At 35.6% G+C, this 22,047-nt stretch overlaps 1 protein-coding gene across 2 annotated transcripts in view; it reads right to left on the bottom strand.

The window, feature by feature from the left end:
- The window catches only part of DOK6 (docking protein 6), a 265,261-nt gene that overhangs the window by 46,384 nt on the left and 196,830 nt on the right, over positions 1–22,047 (bottom strand). Inside the window, exon 7 of one of the 2 annotated variants that reach the window (XM_064657736.1) lies at positions 6,776–6,893. The exons of the other annotated variant lie outside the window; for it this stretch is intronic. Coding sequence (XP_064513806.1) covers positions 6,776–6,893 — 118 coding nt within the window. The remainder of the gene's footprint in view (positions 1–6,775; positions 6,894–22,047) is intronic. 2 annotated transcript variants of the gene reach the window in all.

Raw genomic sequence — 22,047 nt, 5'->3', positions numbered from 1 at the left:
AAATCTTACAGAAACTGAAGGTTTTGAGATCATATGATGCTCCTTCTATAAAAAAGATACGTTTTAAACTTCCAAATAATCAAATAAGAATCAATGTCATGCCACTCCACACAAGCTGTTAAACATACATTTATATGATCCTACTTTATGTTATAAAGATTAGAACATGAAAGAGGGAGGTGGATCTTTTTTCCACTTAAAGTAGAACACAATCAAGTGCACTTGACATCCTTCAGCTTGGCTTCTTTCCCTGTTGCTGCTGGCACAGCTGGTATTATTAATATTCTCCCACTCTTCCTGTTACACAGCTTATTTTCAAACTTACATTTTTTCTAGTTTATAAAACATTTTTATGAACACATTCTACTGAAGTGTCAATTTCAGTATTTTTTTTTTTTGCTTTATGTAATAATTAATGAAAGAAAAAGAAGTATAACCAGGTACTGCAAAGAAATACTAAAGAAAACACATCTTTTTGCCCAGGTATTTTTTTCACAAATATTCAGGCTTCCCCTCACCCCAAATTGTCTTAAAGAGGGTTTAATCATTCATGACTTTGGGTAATCATTTGACTGGTTTGTCAGGATAGAAATATTTCAATTTGTTTGAAATTACAAAAATGAAATGACAATTCTTTTGATTCTAAGTGTGATAACATATTTAACACAAAATCAGACAGTCATAGCTAGAGCAGTCCAGATTTATTGGTGAAACGATTTGATAGAAAAAAGCAATTCTCACAAAATTGATCTTTCAAAAAGTATTTCAATTTTCTCTTTGATATAACATTGCAAACCTTTCTTCTTCAGACAACCCATCACTAGCTGGCAGCACCCATGGAGATGGTTATGCTTATTGTCCCATTACTCATATTCTTTTATTGAGCTACAGCTCTCACGATACACTGGAGGTCCTTGAATTTTATGATACAACAGAGATCAAATGAATGTAGCACAACTGTAGTGAGTCTTAAGCAAACTCAGGGTAAAGATTCCTGGTTTCACTTAAGTTGAGCTAGAGCTCACTCTAACAGTGAGTGAGAAGCTATTATGAAGTCATTAATCTAAGACATAAAAGGAGACTTATAGCTAAGAATCTGTGTAGTTTGCACTGAAGTTTGTACATTTGTTGGTTTTTGGAGGGGAGAGGAGACAATCAGCCAATATTTAACTGCTCTTCTTACACTGTTTGCGCTTTCAGTTGTAAGTTGAGACTACAGTGACTTCTATGCTTTCTGTCTAGCACAGAATAAAGCCATTGACAAGTGATGAGAAAAAGGGCATCAAAATATAGGGCTTAAATGAAATCAGAACTTCTGTATTTGACAATGAAATATACTTTATGAATATTTTTTGGCTTCTCCTGCCACCCTGTTTTTCACAGCTCATAACTGCAACAATCTCTTAACTCAGCAACAATTTATCTGAATGAACAGGAACATGTCAAGATACTCTTTAGAATTTGTCAGTAGTGCTCTTAATTAGCTACAGCAGTCACTGTAGAACAAAATGAAATTCTTTTTTACTAGTTTCTGAGTAATACACTTCCCACTTCCAATGTGGGAATTAAAATCAGTCTAGTGATGCACTACTTTGCACAGAAATTCAAAGCTACTGCATAAGACTCGAGAAGCACATTATACAGTCATTCTAAATAATGTACCTCTTATGCAGTTTATACTCAGTAAGTATCTTGTTTCAGGTGTCCTTTACTCATATCTCAAATTTTATAGGCTTCATTTACTAATGTGAAAGTCCTGATGAGATTCAGCAAAGGAAATGGGAATGTGGCAGGCTATAAAGCATTTCAGCTTTAGCTGTTGGTAGACACTTAGTGAAACATTACTAAGAGATCAGGTTTATATAACAGATATATTCTAACATTTTATGTTATTCACATTATTCAGGCACCAAGATTAGATGGGGAAATGGATTCTGTACCCTGTTGCTGGGCTTATGAACAAACAATGGAAATGACAAAATGACGAATGTTCTCCCATTCATTTTACATAGTTTAATTTGCAGAAAACTGCAGAAGCCTATATGAGAATTTTCTGCAGGATTAGCTTAAAGAGGGTTGAACAGGATGATTCAAACCCCGCTAAATATTTAGCAACTCGAATATTCTCTGATTATTTTTAGTGACATATCAGAGTTTCTACTTTGAAAAGGCTGGAAACCTATGCAGGTGGGAAAAATTATTTGTGTATGACTTTGTCTCCCTTTTACATACAACACCTTTTAGCTGAATGAGTTAACACTACATGTTATCTTGCTTAAAATATAGTGGGGAAAAAAAAAAAAGAGAGAGAAGGGTGAGTTCTCACCTAACAAGGCCAAAAGACAAGGGGCAATGCAGGCTTGCTTACCAAGGCTGAAGAGGAGCCAGAGCTTCCCTCTGTTTTGATTTGCAAAACCAGGTTTCTTGCACCTTTAGTGTGAAATACAATAGCTAATTGTATATCAACAGCAAAATTCCTACAGACTTCATAGAGGACATTTTTTATTTCTGTCTGGTTTTGGTTTTGACATGTACTTAGAATCTTAAGTGATGTTTCTTGCTTAAGTCTTATCTCATTGAAGACCATAATTTTATTTCTCAGAATTCCTCACTAAATTTAAAAATACAACTCTAGTGCTTAGCAGGCATCTTAGTATTTTTCTTTGTAATTTATTTACTTTGATAAGAGTTTCCAACAAAATGTGGTAATCATTTGTGATAGAACAAATAAGCATTTGTTATAAACAAACAGTGATAAGCAATTTACTGCAGAAAAAAGCATTAGTGTTCTTTTTTTAGAGGAAAACTGTAAGATGTTACAGGTGTAATTCTTACATAAATATATGCTCCTTCACATGAGTACTCTTATAGAAATGAATAGGATTGCTTATGTGAGTAGGTGTTCATCACTTTGAGCATGAATAGCAAAACCAAAGTTCAAAAAATGAGCACAAGCCAGATCAAACACAACAGGAGTGACTGAAAGCATTTCTTAATTTTGAATTTCTTGGAAAAAGACCAGGCTGTAATTAGATTTTCTGAACATAATTTCCTCAGGGATTTCAATAACTGCAATACAAAAAGCTAATGAGCATTTCAATACCAAAAATTTATTTGGCCTTAATTTTATAATAATATACAAACTGACTCTGTTTAACATTTGTATCATCCAAACTCTATAGGGCAAGAACTAGAGTTCTTCAGATAGCTGAAAATTCAGTCTGCTGAATTCTCCCTTTTTCATCCTAAGCGAATTTAAAGCCCTAAAAAAAAGGAATTTATTCTCTTTAATATCTTTTATTGTATAAAAACACATGTGCTTTGTTTGTCAATTTTAAATATCTTGTGTAGCAGTGCTAAATTTTATGCCAGGTATTAGCAACAAACGAGTTATAAGGAAACACGTAGGGTATTTTTTTCCCATGTTTATATGGCTCTTGTATTTTTTTCTTCTCAAGCATGATTTCAGTTAACAAGGTTAATCGTGGCTTCTAATTTTCATGCTTTTGTAGATCTTGATGTATAGGGTGCATAACATAGCAATGAACGCTTATCTTCTGTTGGGCTCAAATTCTTTATTCTTTATTATATTTATGAAAATGTGCAATTCATTTGTGTCATACTCATGTATGCATAAAAATGGTGTAGAGATCTTTTTCTTTTTTTTCTCTCTTAGTTAAGCTATTTTTTGATTAAAAATATGTAAGGACACTATTTAATTTCTGAACTGTAATTAAAGGAAATATATACACTTTAGAAAGAGGCATTGTGATTTGTAAAGCCATGGCTATCAATTGGGATTTTAAGTGAAATCACTCCAACACAGAAGTTTAGATCAGAATTTCACCTGATAACTGCACTATTTTTTGGCATGGCAGCAATTCCCCTTTTTATTGTGCAGTGCTGAGGCTTGTCCCATGCCCAATATCACATCAGACAGTGAGGAAAGGCGACAGGCAGTACTGAAAGGGCAGCACTGTGTCAGCTAATGAGGCCCCACGTCACAACCTCCACAGCGGCTGCAGATCACAGATGGAAACTGTTCAACCTGCAGCACTGCACTGTGAAATTTGAAGAGAATGCTGGTAGTGATGTGCTGACACTGGTAAGAAACAACCACCAAGTTGTTCCAATTGACAAGATTAGACAACTAAATTACTTTTATCTCAGTAGTGCAATCAAGAACTGAAAGAGTGCAAGGAAGGTGCAAATGAAGAAAAGCTGTATAAAGATAGAAACCAGCCCATCTCATTTTAAGATATTTTGCACAACCTGTGTTCATTTAGTACTATTATTCTGTGTGTTAGTCTCTACAGGTTTTTACACGCATTTTCATGGGCTAATGGAGGGTGATAGACCCAAACCCATTTATTGAATTGCCTTTTCTCATCTGAAATGTAGTCTTTAAAAAACCAAAAACCATAAAACCCCCTACCTTCTTACTCCACAGCATATTCATTATTAGACCAACTCACACTACTAATTAAGTTAAATCTGACTGCTAAATAACTCCCAAAGAGCCAATTTATCTCAGGTAGTATGAGCACATATTCATTGCTTCTTGTACATCACCAGCTGTTATTAATTAAATTCTGGTGACTTCAGACTGCAAGTTTGAAATAATTGCCACTATAGAAACACTTGCACTTAACAGTGAGCTCGGCTATTACTTTACTGATATTGATAGTTGTCTGAATACAGGTAGACACCACTCCAGTTATTTCATTTCAGAGTTTGTGAGATATTTAGAGGTATGTGGGGAAATTCCAAATTTGTTTCTTGAATGTACAAAGCTTTGTCATAAATGCCTATGCAGTGCAGAACTACGTTTGACAGATTATTCTCTAAAGAAAACATCTCCTCTCTGAGAGGACATATACCCTTTGAAGCTCAGAGGAGACCACAGCAGCAGAAAGTGAGTTTTTCCCTCTGCCACAGCCCCTCTCAGCTGGCTGCTGTAATAAGGTGAGGGTTGAAGTGATGCTCACAATCTGCTTCCTTGCTACCCACCTTACATCCACATCTATGAAGCCTCTGTGGGCTGATGCTTTGACAACCCTGCAGTGCAAAGACTACCAGTATGACAAGGTATTAGGAGGAAAAGGTGTACTTTGAGCTCTCTTCAGTTTCTGTACTAATACATTGCATTTAATTAGTCATTGCAGCAGAAGGAAGGTTAAAGGAGATCTTCATAACAGATAATGAATAATGTTCTGGCATGGAAAAGTTTTGCAACCAGAGGGAGACAAAGTTGTCCTGTGAATGCATTTCCTAGCCCACTGGTAAGACTGAATTAATCTCTTCTGAAATCAACTACACTTTCTCAAGTTTAAGTCATCATAGTACATATGATGAAAATCATATGTAAATAAAAATCTTAAGTTCTGAAATATTTATTACTCCCATGTTTCAGTGGAAGTGTTAATAAAATCTGCATACTTCCAGAAAGTAAAATTCTCACATTTTTATTATCACACTTCCAATATGCTGAATCCCGCACAGCTACTTGGTATAGATATTGAACTATTACTTCATATAAAAAGTTTTGCTTTCCCTCATTTTGAAGGCCATTTATAAGAAATGACTGTAGAGAATGAACATAACACATTTACTGTCTTGTTGATGAAGAAAAGACACATCAAGAACACAAGGGGAACTCTAACATCTCTACAAATAAACTTCCTTTTGCATTCTAATTGAGTCCATGAAAAAATACCACTGATATGATGAATACTTTTAAGGTGATGTACAAGTAAATTTTTTTTGCCCAAACAACTTCTAGAAATTTTTTTTTTTTTTTTCCATTACTGGTATTTAAACGTAAGACTATGACCGTGATTAGAAATTAACTTTGTCTTTGCTCTATGGGGGATGATGGGAAACAAATGCTTTACCCTTTAATGAGTCACCCACTGAATTCACAGCTCACCTGCTGGTTTTAATTTATGTGATAATTTACAAAACAAAACATTTCATGTCTTTCATCTATATACTGCATTTCACTTATTTTCATGAAAATATGTACCCTTTTTTGCACAGGATACTCTTGTTTGTGAGCAGTTGCTAACCTCCTATCAAAATGTAAAATGCTTATGCAAATACATTATTAAGAAAGAAATGAAACAAAATCCTTAACGCCTTTAGAAGTTTACAAAGGAATATGTTTATGAAAGGCTATTTTTAAAAGGTCTACATTTAAAATGTAACAATAATGTCAGTTTCCTAAAAGATACAAATCAATTTCAGCTTAAGAGCAGTGAATTATCATCATCAAGTTTTGTTAATTATAGCATTTAAAGGCTTAAGCAAATCTAAACATGTGATAGAAAACTGGAGACAGAAAAAGATGATGTCTATACAGAAGGCCTATAACCAAGAATAGCTCTTATTCCTAGAATTACTTTGTTTTAATCTTACAACTCATATAGCCACTTTATGTAGATTTAATTAGGCACCCTGAGGTTGCCCAAATACTTGCCCCATCTTATTGGAAGAAAATACTAAAACAACCTGACATTCATTAGCTACTGAGAAGCTACACTGAGCCAAATTGTCTATCCAGCTTTATGTGGTGATTCCGGGAATAATTTTCACCATTAGTTTACAAAATGACTAAAAGAAACTTGTTTTATGTAAATTTGGGAATCCTGCTGAGGTTCCCGACAACTGATAAAGTGAAATGGAGAGAAAATAACCAGTGCAAATAAAAAGCAATTTTCATGAATTCTGGTCAAATGGAAAGAAGCTAATGGACATGGCATTAGAAGCAACTTGCCTTGTAAACTGTAGATTTCTCCAACGCTGTTCTGCCGGGTGATGTGGTGCCAATACGCACTACGAGGAAGTGAGATCGACTTGGATAAAGTCATTGGTTCAGACAGACTGGTCTGGAGCTAAAAGCCAAAGCAAACATAAATGGAAGATCATACATAAGCGTAATTGATAGATAATCTCAAAACTGTAAATTGAACCTATGTTGTCATGAAGATACTATTTCCTGAGTTACCATGGGTTTTATACAATCATTTGAACTGTGTTATAAGCATCAGCATCGTGAATGCTCAGGAAAAAGCTGCAAAAGTGTGTCTAAATATATAGGTTCATTAACACAGGTTAATAGTAGGACATCAGAATGCATTCCTATTTATCTACAACTATTCTTATTGCTGCCAGAAGTTTTTTTATTTTTTTCTTTAACTTTATGATAATGATGGATTAGCATATGCCTGAAATCTTAAGCCCCTCTACAATCACGTTTCTTTTTGGTCATTTAGCCTGCATATTGGATTGAATAACCAGAAAGATGCTAAGAGAGAATCTGAGACAACCAGCAGAGAATTAGCAATGAAGAGTCATTAATCTCCTAATCCTCCTTTGAAGGGGAGGCATCTCATCACCAGTAGCAGCCTCCAGCCTCAAGAGCAACTTTTCCTAGTCAGGGGGACTTCATGTAACTGAAATAGTGAATTGCATGGTAAGTGTACATGAGCTACAGCACAGAAACCTGATAGGAGGAATGTAAGCCTTATTAAAGATCTCTGTCTCCAACAAACTATTGATGTGAGTGAAAGATAAGACTAAGCTATAGACAAAAAAGATACAGGAAGGATTAAAGCATTCTGGATATTCCTCTCTGGATATTACTGTATAAGTTATGCTTTCTGTGTCTAGAAGAAATTAGAATGCATCGGCAAATTTTTTATATCTTTGGCTTTACAGAATATAAAATGTGATCAGTAATTTTTGGGATCTAACAAATCATTATAACATTGTGGGAATCATTTTTTTCAGAGGATATCTGCAAGGATCAACACTGAAGGACCAATTATGTTTGAAGATTTAGAATGAAAAACCTAAGTTTCAGGAGTGGCACCAGGATGATGAGAGTGGCACTCTGAAAGGGTGTGCCCAGAAACATTTTCAGAGAGTTCAGCTACAGAGCAGAAGGTATTTAGGTCTAGACCATTTACTGCAGCCTAGTGATTAACTCCTAGGGGTTCCTCATTCAGAATCATAATACCAAATTAAAAAAGCTCTTTTTATCTGTAGAAACTCATGTTATTTTGTAATTTTTTTAAAAAACCCAAACAAACAAAACACAAAAAACCCCAAAAACTTTTAGAGACAGTATCCACACAAAGATCTAAAATTATTTAAATTTTGAGTATTAACACACACTGACGTGTGGCATATATTTTGTTTCAGATCAATCTGCTGTAATTACTTCTGTTGTTGTTTTCTTGAGAACTGTCATCAAAATTACTCCCTGTCTATAGCTAAAGTCTTTTCTGCTCATTTATAGCCAAGTATTACATTTCAGCTGTTGGTAGTGCATATCATCACTGGAAGATATTTGATATCAAGTAAAGAGCTTGCAAAAACATTTCCTCCATTAAAAAAGAAGTTTAAAATCCTTATCACAAGAATTCTATTTTTAGGGAGAGTTGAGGATTTAAAGTTTACTGATGCACAGAATTTCCTTTATTGTAGAGATCAGAACAATAACAAACCTTCTAAATTATTTTACCGTATTAGTATAGCAAGGGTAACAACGATAATTTTGTTGAGTAAGAAAATTACATAAATCATCTAACTTCAGTTTACAGGTGATTTATTCATAATTTATTCACCCAAAAGGTAAATTAAAGTCTTGACACAATGAGCAAAACTTTTTCCTTGCATGCAGTCTGAAAAAAACAATTCCAGTAAAGAGAACCATGTTGACTAGAGTTTATCATCTTAAAGCTAAATCCATGGACTGAAAGGAAGTGATTTAACTTATATCATTATTCCTGATCTGGGGTAATTAGTTCCTGCCTGATCTGACCAATACTGATGCAGAAGAACTTTATTTGTAAACATTAAAGCTTTGGAAGAATAAAAAAAAAAAAATCTGTTCTCATTATAAAATAAGGTAAGAACTGCTCTAGTGCAGAAGATTGCACTGCAAGCATTCGCAGTACTTTGTTTCCTCAGATTCTCTAATTAAAGAACAACTTCTGATACCATCTTTTGGATAAGAAGTATCACCATATGTTAACTGCAGTAGGACCAGATGAATCATATTTCTTTGGTGGCTCCATAGAGAAAAAATGTAATTTCTGGTTTATTACAACATCATCTTCAGAAAAAAAATATTTTAAAATACAATGCCAATTTTGTTTTTAATTTGAGACTTTAAAATGCAAAAGTAAATGTATGGATTTGAAGACCTTATCACCTTGTATATCATATAAAGGATGATAATATAGTAGCACCTTAAGTTGTCCTTGAAGTTATTCTTAATGAATGGTAGACTACTAGCTGTAATTTTTTTTTACTCTGTTTTATCCATATAAAAATCACATTATTTATCAAATATAATTGACAATGACAGAATGCTTACTTCTACAAACTACTGTTTGTAAAAATATTCCTGTGTTCAAAGGAAATTGGATAATCTACTCACAAAAATCTATTTTCTCTAGAGAACATCATATACATTAGGCTATGTGTGTTTCAGGTAAAAAACTTGAAACCAAGGCAAAGAAAACAGACATATAAACGTCCATATTATCAGTTGTTCATATACTATTGAATAGCACTTTACTATATAAATAATTATAGCTTAAACTAGAATGTAATGTACAGAGATCTACCGTTTCAAAATCCCTTTTCCCCAAAGGAAATTCTAGTAGTTAAAGATGCTAAAATAGAAAACCAAACCAAACCAACAACTTGTAAATCAGGAAAGATTTACAGAACTGTTTAATTCTTAAAAAATTAGGTGCTCAGGTTCAAGACCTCTGGTGTTTCAGACCAGTGAAAGACATCACGCTCATAAGTTCAGAGACTTCGTCCTAGATCCTTTTTATTTTTTTACTGTACCTCAGAATAAAACAATTAGCTTCTCCTTTAAACATTTTTGACCCAGCTAACTCAAAAAGAGAACTTTGCACTACATAATATCAAGTAAATAACCTTTAAATTTTCTTCTTTTCTCAAATCATGTAAAGCATCAGTTTCCTGCACATATTTCTTTCTGTTCTTAATTTAACACAAATATAACAGCTAAAAATATATTTTAAAAAATTTCACCTATTTCATAAAGCCTATTTACCATGTAGAAAATCAACATCTCTGAGTATGGATCTCTTCTTACATAACAGGCCAATGTTCAGCTGTTTCTTCCAACACTGACACATTTTCCTCAGGAACTGACAAAACAAGCTTAGGTGCATTAGCATCAACTGTACAGAAAGGGCCCATAATGGCAGAGGTAGCACAGACACACAGAAGAGGTAAATGTTTTGATCTGGGAATGAATTTGAAACTATTCTGCACCTCTACTCTGCTCTGCTGAGACCCCACCTGTAGTACTGAGCCCAGGTCTCGAGTCCTCAGTATAAGAAGGACAGGGATTTGCTGGAGCACATCCAGAGGTGGGACACAAAAATGATCAGAGGGCTGAAATATCTCTCCTATGAAGACAGACTGAGACAATTGGAGTTGTTCAGCCTGGAGAAAAGAAAGTTTCAGGGAGATCTTATTGTGGCCTTTCAGTAATTTAAGTGGTCTTATAAGAAAGATGGGGCAGACTTTTTAGCATACATTTAGCCTGCTGTAATAGGACAAGGGGTAAAAAGAGAGTAAACTTAAATTGGACATGAGGAAGAGATTTTTTATGATGGGGGTGGTAAGGTTGCCCAGAGAGGTGGTGGATGCCCCATGCCTGGTCACATTCAAGGTCAAGTTGGACAGGGCTTTGAGCAACCTGGTCTAGTTGAAGATGTCCCTGCTTATTGCAGGGGTGTTGGACTAGATGACCTTTAAAGCTCCCTTCCAACCCAAAGCATTCTATGATTTCACTGAGGGTTGTTTTGCTGTGTTTCATCTATGTACTCACCTCAATCTTTGGTATCTAGATATAGAAATATGGAGGAAAGTAAAAGCAGTGTACCAAATTAAACATATGTAATATAGTAACATAGCATTAAATAAAACATGCATCTAGAATGAAGAAGGTGCATCCAGAACTTATGAGGGAGAAAGCGGTGATGGAATTAGAACTTAGGTTAAAAGAAAAGTAGAAATGCATACATCAAAACCACATCAACTCAGGGATTTTTTTTAGTGGGAATATAAGAAAAATCCATTACTGAGGAATTTTTATCTAGCATAAAATAATAGTAGTTAGCTTTCCTTTATTTCCTTCTGAATCTGTCTTTGATAAAATACCTTTCACATAGTGAACATTACATTTCTTTCTCATACCCCAGTGCAATATCCAAACCCAAAATATCTAAATATTAAGTCATATGAAGCCTTTGCTTTGCCAGTGACAACTTGATAATTCTTAAAGGTCTATTTGATTAAAACAGAACCAAAAAAATAGTAAGTCTATTAATGTGTCACTGTAAGTAGTTCCCCATAGTTTTCATTATTGTTCTTTCATGAGACAAGGCTTAAGGACCAAATTTTCTTTTAATTACCACAGGCCATCTCCATTGACTTAAATAGATTTTTTACTCAGATATCAATAATGAATACAATTCCAAGAATGGAGGCTGTTAACTGTATTAGGGTTCTGGGCTTTGATCTTTTTAGCATATTATTCTCTCTCTTTTTTCTTTTTTAATTTTTTTTTCCATTAAAAACACTAAAGGTAACAGAAAACATATTTGGCTCAGGGAGACCAGCTGAGAAATATACAGTTCTGTCCATTTTTGTTAGCCTACAATAAAGACAGTTTGCTTTTCACAGATATGTTCTGAAAATAGGTTAGTTTATTACGGATAAAAAACCCTGCCTCATTTCACATTCTCATTAATGTCTTTAAACAAATAGCAAGCGAATTAGGTCACAGAAGACTAATGAGAGTTTTAGTCTTGAAATATGAATCAAATACCATTATTTAGATTTTTTTTCTTTATAACTCTCAAGAAGGTTGCTTTGTGTGTTATGCTTTGAAGAGAAAGAGGACTTGAGAAATATATTTCACCTCTCAAGTGTCAATTAGCTGACACTGGAATAGCATAGACTCATTTTACTGCTATCCACACTAAAACATTACTAGAGTTTAAGAATCACACTATCTAGTAGGTAGCATCAGCTGAGGTACCAGCTCAGATATCAGCTGAGTTAGAGAACAAGAAGGAGGGAAGAAGTTTTTGAGTTTTTTAAAATGTGTTTTCTCATTTTCTCATAATGACCATAGCTTCTCAAAAGCAGCTACTGCTGCCTCACATTCAACTTGTATACTATGACCCATAGATCTACTTTACAAAAAGCAGTTCTGATCCAGTACTGTGAAGCAGATTGTTCCTTCTTAAGTACAGTTTTGCCTTTGTTTCCGTTGAAATCAATTCTGCTGCTCCAAACAATTTTTCAATTTGTCATTTTGAATTCTGTCTCTTCATTGATCCACTTCCATATTATCTTATAAATGTAAGATCTGGAAGTCTAGTAATTAGATTGCGCCTTGATCCAGAACTTCAGTGAAAATACTTAATAAAACTGGATGCAGGGTATATTCCTATGAAAGTCCAGTGAGAATATTCTTTCCTTTGGTGATGTGTTAGTAATACTCTTTGGTTATAATTTCCCTATAGCCCTTTGTTCATGATCACTTAACTTGCTTAGAAAATAGTTATGTGTTACTTGGACTCTATTCATACTCTATTGCCTACTATTAATATAAACATCTGTAGGTTATCAGCATACTATTTATTTGCTATGCACTGCTTTATATTTATTTTTACGTTTTTATCCAGCTTGCTGTTCCTGACAGAATACACAATATTGGCAAAGCCCCCACTAATATATGTATGACTTCACAAGTCTTCTGAAAACACTTGTAGAAAAGCTAGCTGTGAAAGTAATTTGAGTGATGTCAGCCTCTATAATACATTTCTAGCATTTGGATTTTCAGTAGCGGTTCCAGACTTGCTATTACCTTTTAGAGAGTTACTTAATCAATTATCAAACTAGTAACACTGCTTTGCAATGCCAAGGTGGATGATGATTACTCTTTGGTGGTGAATAACATTATCTATGAATAACAAAGCAATGGTGAAAGGAAAGCATTCTGAAGGGAGATTCAGTGGGACTCATTTTTTTTTTTTCTAATCTCCTTGGCCACATTATAAAGATAGAATTGGGACACTTTGCTCCTTTTCTGGCAGAAATGTGTTGGGTTCTTTTTTTTTCCTTTCTTCTGAAAGAAGCTCATAATAGATCGATGTTGTCTGACAGAATGGTTTAATGTTGGAGGAAAATTAGATGGATTTTACAGCATACTGGGATTATATTTATTGAATGTCTGTAAGGTGAGTGTCTTTGCCCATATTCTATCACAACATTGTGGGTTTGTTCCTTTCATGAAAGAAGCTTCCTGCCTCTGGAAACTATACTAATTACTGCGAGGGTAGAAGGTCAGATTCTTATATCTTTCGATGGTTTGCACTGCATTATTATACACAAGCAAATACTTTATCCATTTTTCATTGCACAAAACCATTCACTAATAAAATGGGAGATGATGCCAAGATGAATAGAGCCGAGACTATTTCAAGCCTGACTACACCAAGCCTACAAGGTCTTGGTGGAAGCAAATATAATTGAACTAATTTCTTCAAGAAATACATGGAGAATCCAGTATTGCACAGACATTATTTGAGGTTACTGATTCTTCTTTCTTTTGCCATGAAAGGAGCTTTTATGAAAGAGAGGTATTGGACAAAGGAAGAGATTTTTCAGACAGACATTTGTTGACCTGAAAATATACAGCATTTGGGGACAAGAGTGTGTAGAACTACAATATAATTTCTCCAAATAGCGTCATCCAGGGCACAGTTTCCAGGTGTTAAAAGTAAAAATCTAGGATTTTTGAAGGTCCTTAGCACTGATACACTTTTTTAAAGACATGGCTCTTTCCAGAAGGGTACTGGGAACGATCAGAGCAAAAAAAATTGTTTTCACTTCTGTGCACGGGAAGATAATTTGAAGGGTGGACTATTTGGTAGATAAGGAATCAGATGGATGGATATAAGCAGACAGTTGTAGTCAATGATTCTAAGTCCAGGTGTAGGCTGGTGATGAGTGGTGTCCCTCAGGGCTCTGTCTTGGGACCAGTGCTTTTCAGTATCTTCATCAATGACATGGACAGTGAAAGTGAGTACACCCTTCAGCAAATTTGTAGATGACACAAAGCCGACCTTAGCAGTTGACACAACAGAAGGACAGGATGGCATCCAGAAAGACCTGGACAAGCTTGAAAATTGGGCTCACAAGTACCTAATGAATTTCAACAAGTCTTAAGTGCAAGGTGCTGCACTTGGGTGGGGCAATCCCCATGAGTACAGACTGGGAGAACTCACTGAGAGCATCCCTGCAGAGAAAGACTTGGAGGTTCTTGCAGATGAAAAGCTGGACATGAGCCAGCTAAGTATTCCTGGAGACCAGAATGTCAAATACATCTGGGCCAGCAGGTTGAGGGAAGTGTTTCTCTCTCTGTACTCTGCCCACCTGGAGTACTCTGTCCAGCTCTAGATCCCCCAGCACAAGAAGGATGTGAATCTGTTAGAGTGGATCCAGAGGAGGCCATGAAGATCATTAGAGGGATGGAGCACCTCACCAATGAACATGGGCTAAGAGAGCCTGTTGTTTAGCCTGGAGAACAGAAGGCTTCATCTTATCAATGTTTGTAAATACCTGAAGGGAGGGTGCAAAGAAGACAGAACCAAGCTCTTTACAGTGGTGTCCAATGACAGGACCAGGGGCAATGTGAACAAACTGAAACACAGGAGATTCCCTCTGAACACTAGGAAACACTTTTACTGTTAGGTGGCACAGATTTTTCAGGGTGGTTGTGACGTCTCTCACCTTGTAGATATTCAAAAAGCTGTCTGGACATGGTCCTGGGCAACCAGCTTTGGTGGCCCTGCTTGAGCCAGGGTGGTTGGAAAAGATGACTTACAGAGGTCCTTTGCATCCTCAGCCAGTCTGTGATCATCATCTCCAAAACTACAGAGAAGGTTTTACTGAATAGGGAGAGTGCCAGATCTGTCTTCTGAACAGTATAAGTAAGTTGGATTTGGAAAGAACAGACTGAAATGCATCAGTTGGAGAGATCAAAGAAAGAGACTATTAACAAAGGCTGGTATTCTTCAAACAGAGCAAGTGTTTTTTTGGGAATTCAACCTGACAGTTATGGTATTCCAGAAGATGCTCTTTCATGAGGTTTGTCAAGCCAAAGTTAAAAATAGTGAGGCTTGCCATCAGTGCTGACATGCAAAGTCTTGTCCTCCTTCCTCTGTCTGTTTTTCCCTCTCCTTACTCTGCTGAGTATTCCCTTCTCTTACAAAGCTGCTAGAGTCTGACCCCAACTTGATATGCTCTGGCAAAGTCTTCAAAGTATGCAATTTTTTTGCATGGAATTACTTGCCAAAAGATATGACATATCTTAAACAGGTATTTAGGACACTTGAAGTCCCAGTATTTTACTTGAGAGTACTGTAAGGACAGCCTTTCTGACTTTGTAGAAGCTGCTTTGGCCAGTTTTAGAACTGGTATGGTAGAAGTCATGGTATGAAAAAATGTCTCTCAGTGGAGAACACAAAAACACTCTTTAGCATGCAGCAATAAAAGTGAAATATGGATGAACATAGACTGTCCATTCTCCCCAGTTGGCAGAACCACACTGGAAGAAGTTTGGGGCTGAAAAATCTGAATTCTAAAAAATGCTAGAATCTCCATTCACTGTTCAATGCACAGTCATTTGACTTTCATTACTTCTGATGAAGTAAATGACTTGGACTTCATGAAATTTCTTATGAAGTTTTTCTTCTATTGTCTAAACCAGATCAGTAGTTTCCAATTACACATATTTGTGGAAATCACATTTCTTTTAGCTTCTTCATTTCAGTATACAGAAATTGCCAACCAATGAACTTTAATAAAATGACAGGAAGACTATTTTCTGAATACTTGCTGAAACAATAATCATCAATAACCTTTCATGAATATTCCTTATTAAGCTTATCAGTGCGTGACTCCAGTATTCAGTAACACACATAGTCTTGCTGACCTCTACTTTCTGACATTTTCAGAAGTTAGTTTTATATGTCATACAAAGACAATTCAATTAAAAAGAAGAAATAGCAAACCTGGAATACATAAAAATTACTATTAGGGCGTACAGTCTTCTCAGATGACTCTTCAATATCTTCCAAAAGAACACATTTACTTCCTTTTAATTAGCTACTTTTAAACATTTAAAATTCATCTTAAATCACACATACTGGGGCTAGTTATATATGTGCGATGTAATGTATTTTTGTAGGGAGGGGTCTAAAAAATATGCCTGCACATATGAACACACAAATAAATGCATTAATTTAATTTAAGGAAATTTAATCGTAATTAATTTAATATTTACTTCAGCAGCTCTATTGCCTTTAGTGAGCTTTGACAGATTTAAAATCAACTGAGACGCTGGTATACAACAATAAAGGGTAATTCTTTTCCACTGTGTGTGCTCATACAAAGGAATCACATCATGATCATGTATATAGATAGATATAGCCAGAGCATTCTTGACATTGCTGTTTTAAAATTGCAATAAGCAATCCTTAAAAACCAATGCACACACTTCTAAATAAATATACATAATGAAAATGGGAAATATATGGGGTTTTATAGCAGAGAAAAAACTTACAGTGAGAGACAAGATGCTCTGAATCACAATCCAATATTCTGCATGTAAAAGAAGCTTGCGAAATTTTTGCTTCCTTACTGATGCTGCACATTAGGAATCCAGTTTAGAAAGGTGGGAGACAGGGAAGTGTTTGTTGATTGCTGTATCTTTCTACATACGTGTATCAGTCTAATAAATCCTACCATTAGCAACCTTTCTTCATCTAATTTCATTTTCAGACAAAAAATCAGTTGGCAGAAGTTGGTTGACACAGTAGAAGTTGTAGATGCATGACCATATGCCATATAACTCAAGCCCCGTGAAATCCATAGTTACCATTTAATGAAACAATCTTTTGCCTCTGTTTCAGCTTCACGAAACAAAGGAAACAGAATTATACCTGTTGCCATGGAAATCTGTAACTCCATTGCTTTTTTTTTTTCATGTAATACAAAATGTATGTAAAGGTGATCACCACACAATATGTGGGAAACATTACAGAAATGCCATCTTTTTACCAAGGATTTTATAAAACCTCTCTGGTAGTAGCAATTGCAACTTTTACACCTATGTTCTACTAGGAAATAAGAATAATGAAGAGACTACAAGTTCTTTCATTTTACAAGGAACAACCTATGCTTATTTGTCAATGGATTTTGAATCACAAAGACTGTAGACATATGTATTCAACAGCCACTCCATATGAATCTTGCCTGACAGCTGCCTTTATGGAAATGGATTCTGACAGACTGAATATGCTATGAAACTAGCAGCTTTTACCCTGAGACAGTCATAAGAAACAGAGCAATGTATGCTTCTGACATAGCACAGAAAATCTTCATTAATTCCTTGCTTCTGAATGCTGCGGAACTGAAACATTTTTGAAAAACCTTTTCCTGCAGTTTAGATGGAACAGTACTCCACTACATTTAACATCATTACCAACATGGACAGTGGGACAGAATGCAACTTCGCAGATTTGGGGATGACATCAAACCAGGGGGAACAGTCAAACACTCAAAGAGGAGGGTTTCTATTCAGAGGAACCTCAGAAAAACAGAAGAAAAGGCTGACGGGAATGTCATGAAGTTCAGCAATGACGTGTTAATGCTGCAACTGGGTCAGGGCAACTGACTTGCCTGGGGACTGACTTGCTGGGTAAAAACTTTGCCAAAAGGATCTAGTGGTCCTGGTGACAACATGAATGGCAAGCGTACATATGCAGTGATGGAGGTTAGTGATGCACTGGTCCACATTAGCAAAAGCGTGGCCAGCAGAATGGGAGAAGTCACTTTTCCCCACTATTTGGCACTTGTGAAACCACATCTGGAAGTCTAGAGACGTGCACAAAGTTTTCATGTTTGGCCCCAGGCAAACTGGAGAGATCCTGGCACAGAATCACTAAGAAGCAGAATATGAGGGATGGATTATGTGTCCAGTGTTTACTCACAATGAGAAAGCAAAGGCTAAAAGAAATTTAACTCCAGTTTTTCTCTCTCTTTTTAAAGGTATGTTGTAGAGAAGACTGTTACCAGAGATGCACTGTGAAAGGACAAGAGTTGACAGGTCACAGGCTATGGCAGGGGAAATTTGAGACACACTTAAGGAAAAATTCTTCACAAGATGAACAGCGAAGTGCTGGAATGAGTAGCCATAATCTGCATTGTTGTGGGTATTCAAAACTTGACTGGATAAGATCCTGGGTAACTTTATCTAGTTTTGATGCCATATCTGCTTTGAACAGACAACTGGATGATCTGACCACCAGCACTCCCTTCCAATGCCAATATTTCTGATCCTATATTCAATAACTTTGAAAATCTGAGAGCTGTGCTGTGCCATTGTGTCAAACTGATGTTATTTTGCTGACTGCAGTAGCTGCACATCTTTGTATAATATAGCTACTCTAGTAAGTGAAATAATGTCAAACAGCACAGGGTCTATAGTTTGTACTATTGGCTTACACTTCTCCTGAACCAGATTCCTATAAAACTGATAAATAAAAACTCTTAGCATGGCCAGCATGATATGGGATATCAGTAACATGAGAACAACAACCCACAGCTGACAGAAAAAAGGAACAGAACCAATCCCTATCTGGATAGGCTTTGATAAATACATATAAAAAGACTGCATTTACTTGGAAAAGTTCCTGTATTTCAGATATGGCTTTTTTGGATACTCAATATTTGTTCTCTTCAGTCATGATCAGAAAGATAAACATAATCAGAGAGATTATCATAAATAATTTTCACATTAAAAACCCTGTCATCTTTATAAAAAGAAATAAAAAATTGAAGACATAGGGTGAATTTCACCTAATTTTTGTCCTACCAACAGGTACCTGATGAGCCAAAGCACAAAAAGCACAGGAGGGAGTTACAGATTAACTTTAGGGCTGTTATGAGAATTTTTGATCCCGTTTCAGATTATTACTTTTTATAATTCTCCTGTTCTCTAAAAAACACATTGCCCCTCTGCAAATCGTTGATAAAGAAGTTTCTTATTAGTCAGAGGCAAAGCCTTAACTATTCCCTTGGGTGATATAAAGAACTCCTAAACAGATTTGCTGAAACAGAGGAAGGTCTTGCTTGACAGGAGACACAGAATGATACTATAACTCAAAAGACTGGTGAAAACCATATGAAAAAACCTTTTTTAGAAGTTAATTCTTCTGTGAATAAGCAATTGACTACTATTCAGGATTTGCTTTGTTATTGTTTTGTTGTTGTGCTATTCCTAGCATACAGCTGATTAGTCTATGACCTTGGGCAATTCATATGCAGTTGAATTTGGCCTTAATCTTTCTGTGCCTCATTTTACTCATTAGTATAAATATTATAATAATACCTGTCTCCTGAGAGCATCAGATAACTTCATCAGCTTCTACTACTAATAATAGAAGCTCTATAGTTACTTCAGTTTATTTTATAAGAAACAGTTTTCTGAAAATAGTAGATATGATATTAATAATAAATTAGGCCCACTGGTGATGTGCTTTCAGTATTACTTTTTACTAATACTTAAGTCAACATAACCCACTTCTCTGTTAAGAGAGTTGATGACATAAACCTACCAGCACAATTATATAAGCAAGCTGGTTTAAAGGTACACAATGCCAAACAAAACTTCCCTTCCATATTAAATGGTTCTCTGAGGTAAGTTAAGGAGAGGGTTGGGAATAGCCATAGAGGGTTCAGTCAGGCATGCAACAACTACCGGATAATTACACCAACCATTCCTAATTTATCACTCGTATCACCTACAGCTTTCAGCAAATAAGACTGCTAAACAAATCATCAATTTTGTTCAGGGAAAAGTTTGTTGGCTCTTTATTTTCTGCATTTATGGAAACAAATATGAATTTCAGCTTGACAGTGCCTCTCCAACTACTTTTTTAGCTCTGCAAATATGCAATATTCTGCAAAGCACAAGAAAAGCGAAAAAAAAAGTCACAAATGTGCTTATGTCACCAACCTTCAAATCCTCTTATATTCAAATGCAACTTCATAAAATTGAAATAAATTATACCTGACTTTTAAGAAATAGCTCTTTAAACAGTGCCTAGAAACATAGATAGGTGGCTACAGTGATTTTTAAAGTGCTTACATGCTAAATTCTCAGGAGTCTTTGCATCTTCAGATACCTTATTATGCAAATATCTTTGCCCTGTTGCATTTAAACAAGCTAACCAGACCATAGCAGCTTAAATTGAAATGCTCACAGTACAGCCCAGCTGCATGCACACATATCACTGAGGTGAACAGGGAAAACAATGTTCATAGGATTCATGTATGCAGCTTTAGGACGGATTCATAGGATGCAACAGGCTCCTTGCAAATAAAAAATTGTATAAATAAAATAAAAAATGAGACACATTTGCAAAACTTTTAATACAAATTGTGGTTCACCTCATACTTTATATAAGGAGGAAGGCAGATTTCAATATGAGTCTTAGGTAGTATGATGGACAGAAAGCTAGAAGAATACTGTAAGAGTATACAAATTATTCCAGAAATTTTTAAGGAGGAAAGAATGAGAGTAATTTCTAAGTAAGGATGCACATCCATGTGGTAAGGGACTGGGATTTTAGGCCTAGGACAGATTTACAGTATTATCTTTTTGAGAATTATCTTTTTGCATTCAAGATCATCCAGCCTTATGACTACAGATAAGAGAGATTTCAAAATTGTGTCAAATTAAGAATTGAATTTTTCCCACCATACTCTGAATGAAAACCCTCATGACTACTACCACTTCAAAAAAATTCAAAGATTTAGCTTTCAAGTGGCAAAACAACATTGAAATTACATCACCAACTACCAAAATATTTGACACACTCTTATGTAAGGATTTTCCCGCTCTGTTCTCACACCTACCCACACCACTTACCTACACACCCCACAAACCTCTGTGTTGTCTGCAGTGTTTGAAACATGATGAATAGCTCTGTTCCCCCCCACCCCAATACTCTAACACTTCCTAGAAGCAGCTGCACCAACCCTTTGTCACCATAGTGAGGATTTTCCCTATTCTGTGGTTTCATTCAAACAAACAGCAAACATCCAGGAACACCAGCCACCTACAGCGTTCCTCGGAGAATCTTTACACCTCATCTTTACACCTCTGCCTTTGAGGTGCTGTATAGGGGCACAATGGACCCCTGCAGCTCACAGAGGAAGAGGGGGTAAAAAAGATGTTGACTCATTAAGAAAGGAATAAATGGGATGACACTTTTTAGTGGCTGTGGAAGTTTAAATTTCATAGTGGGTTGAAGTATTTTCTTTTAGAAAGGGAATGGCATCTGCTACATACTTTTTGAATGTTGCTGCTGTATTTCGATATGACTAATAGTCTCTGAAAAAATACCATTGAAATAAAACTACATTCAAGACAATATTTTATTTAGAATTAAAAAATAAAGGAGGTCCAGTTGGAAGAATCATTAACTGTCACCCAGTCTGAACACCCACAAACCCTCTACTTTCTTATGAAGTGGTGAATGTTGGAAATAGACTTGTGATGTAAGTTTAGGATTTACTTCATCCAAGTACACACAAGTTTTCTGAGCCTGAAGACTAACAAGGAGTCTGGGAAAATTCTTAAAAAATTCTCATAGAAAAATCAGAATCAAGAAAAATGTCATTATGTGCTTAATGAACCAAGAACACTATGGAAAATTACTGATACTTCTGGGAATTGGTTTTACAAAACTCAAACCCAAAAATACACTTATGTGAAAAAAAAAAGAATCCAGCATTCTTGGGTTTGTTGTTAATCTTGGCAAAATTTACAGATAGTCGTGGATATACTGATCACGGTGGTGTTCCACTGTACCAGGGGAGGCTTAGACTGGGCATCAGGAAACATTT

This window comes from Pseudopipra pipra, chromosome 1, assembly GCF_036250125.1.
Source record: "Pseudopipra pipra isolate bDixPip1 chromosome 1, bDixPip1.hap1, whole genome shotgun sequence".
Taxonomy (NCBI): Eukaryota; Metazoa; Chordata; class Aves; order Passeriformes; family Pipridae; genus Pseudopipra; species Pseudopipra pipra.
Note: the sequence above shows the minus strand (reverse complement) of the source record. Positions and strands in the feature narration are given on the sequence as shown.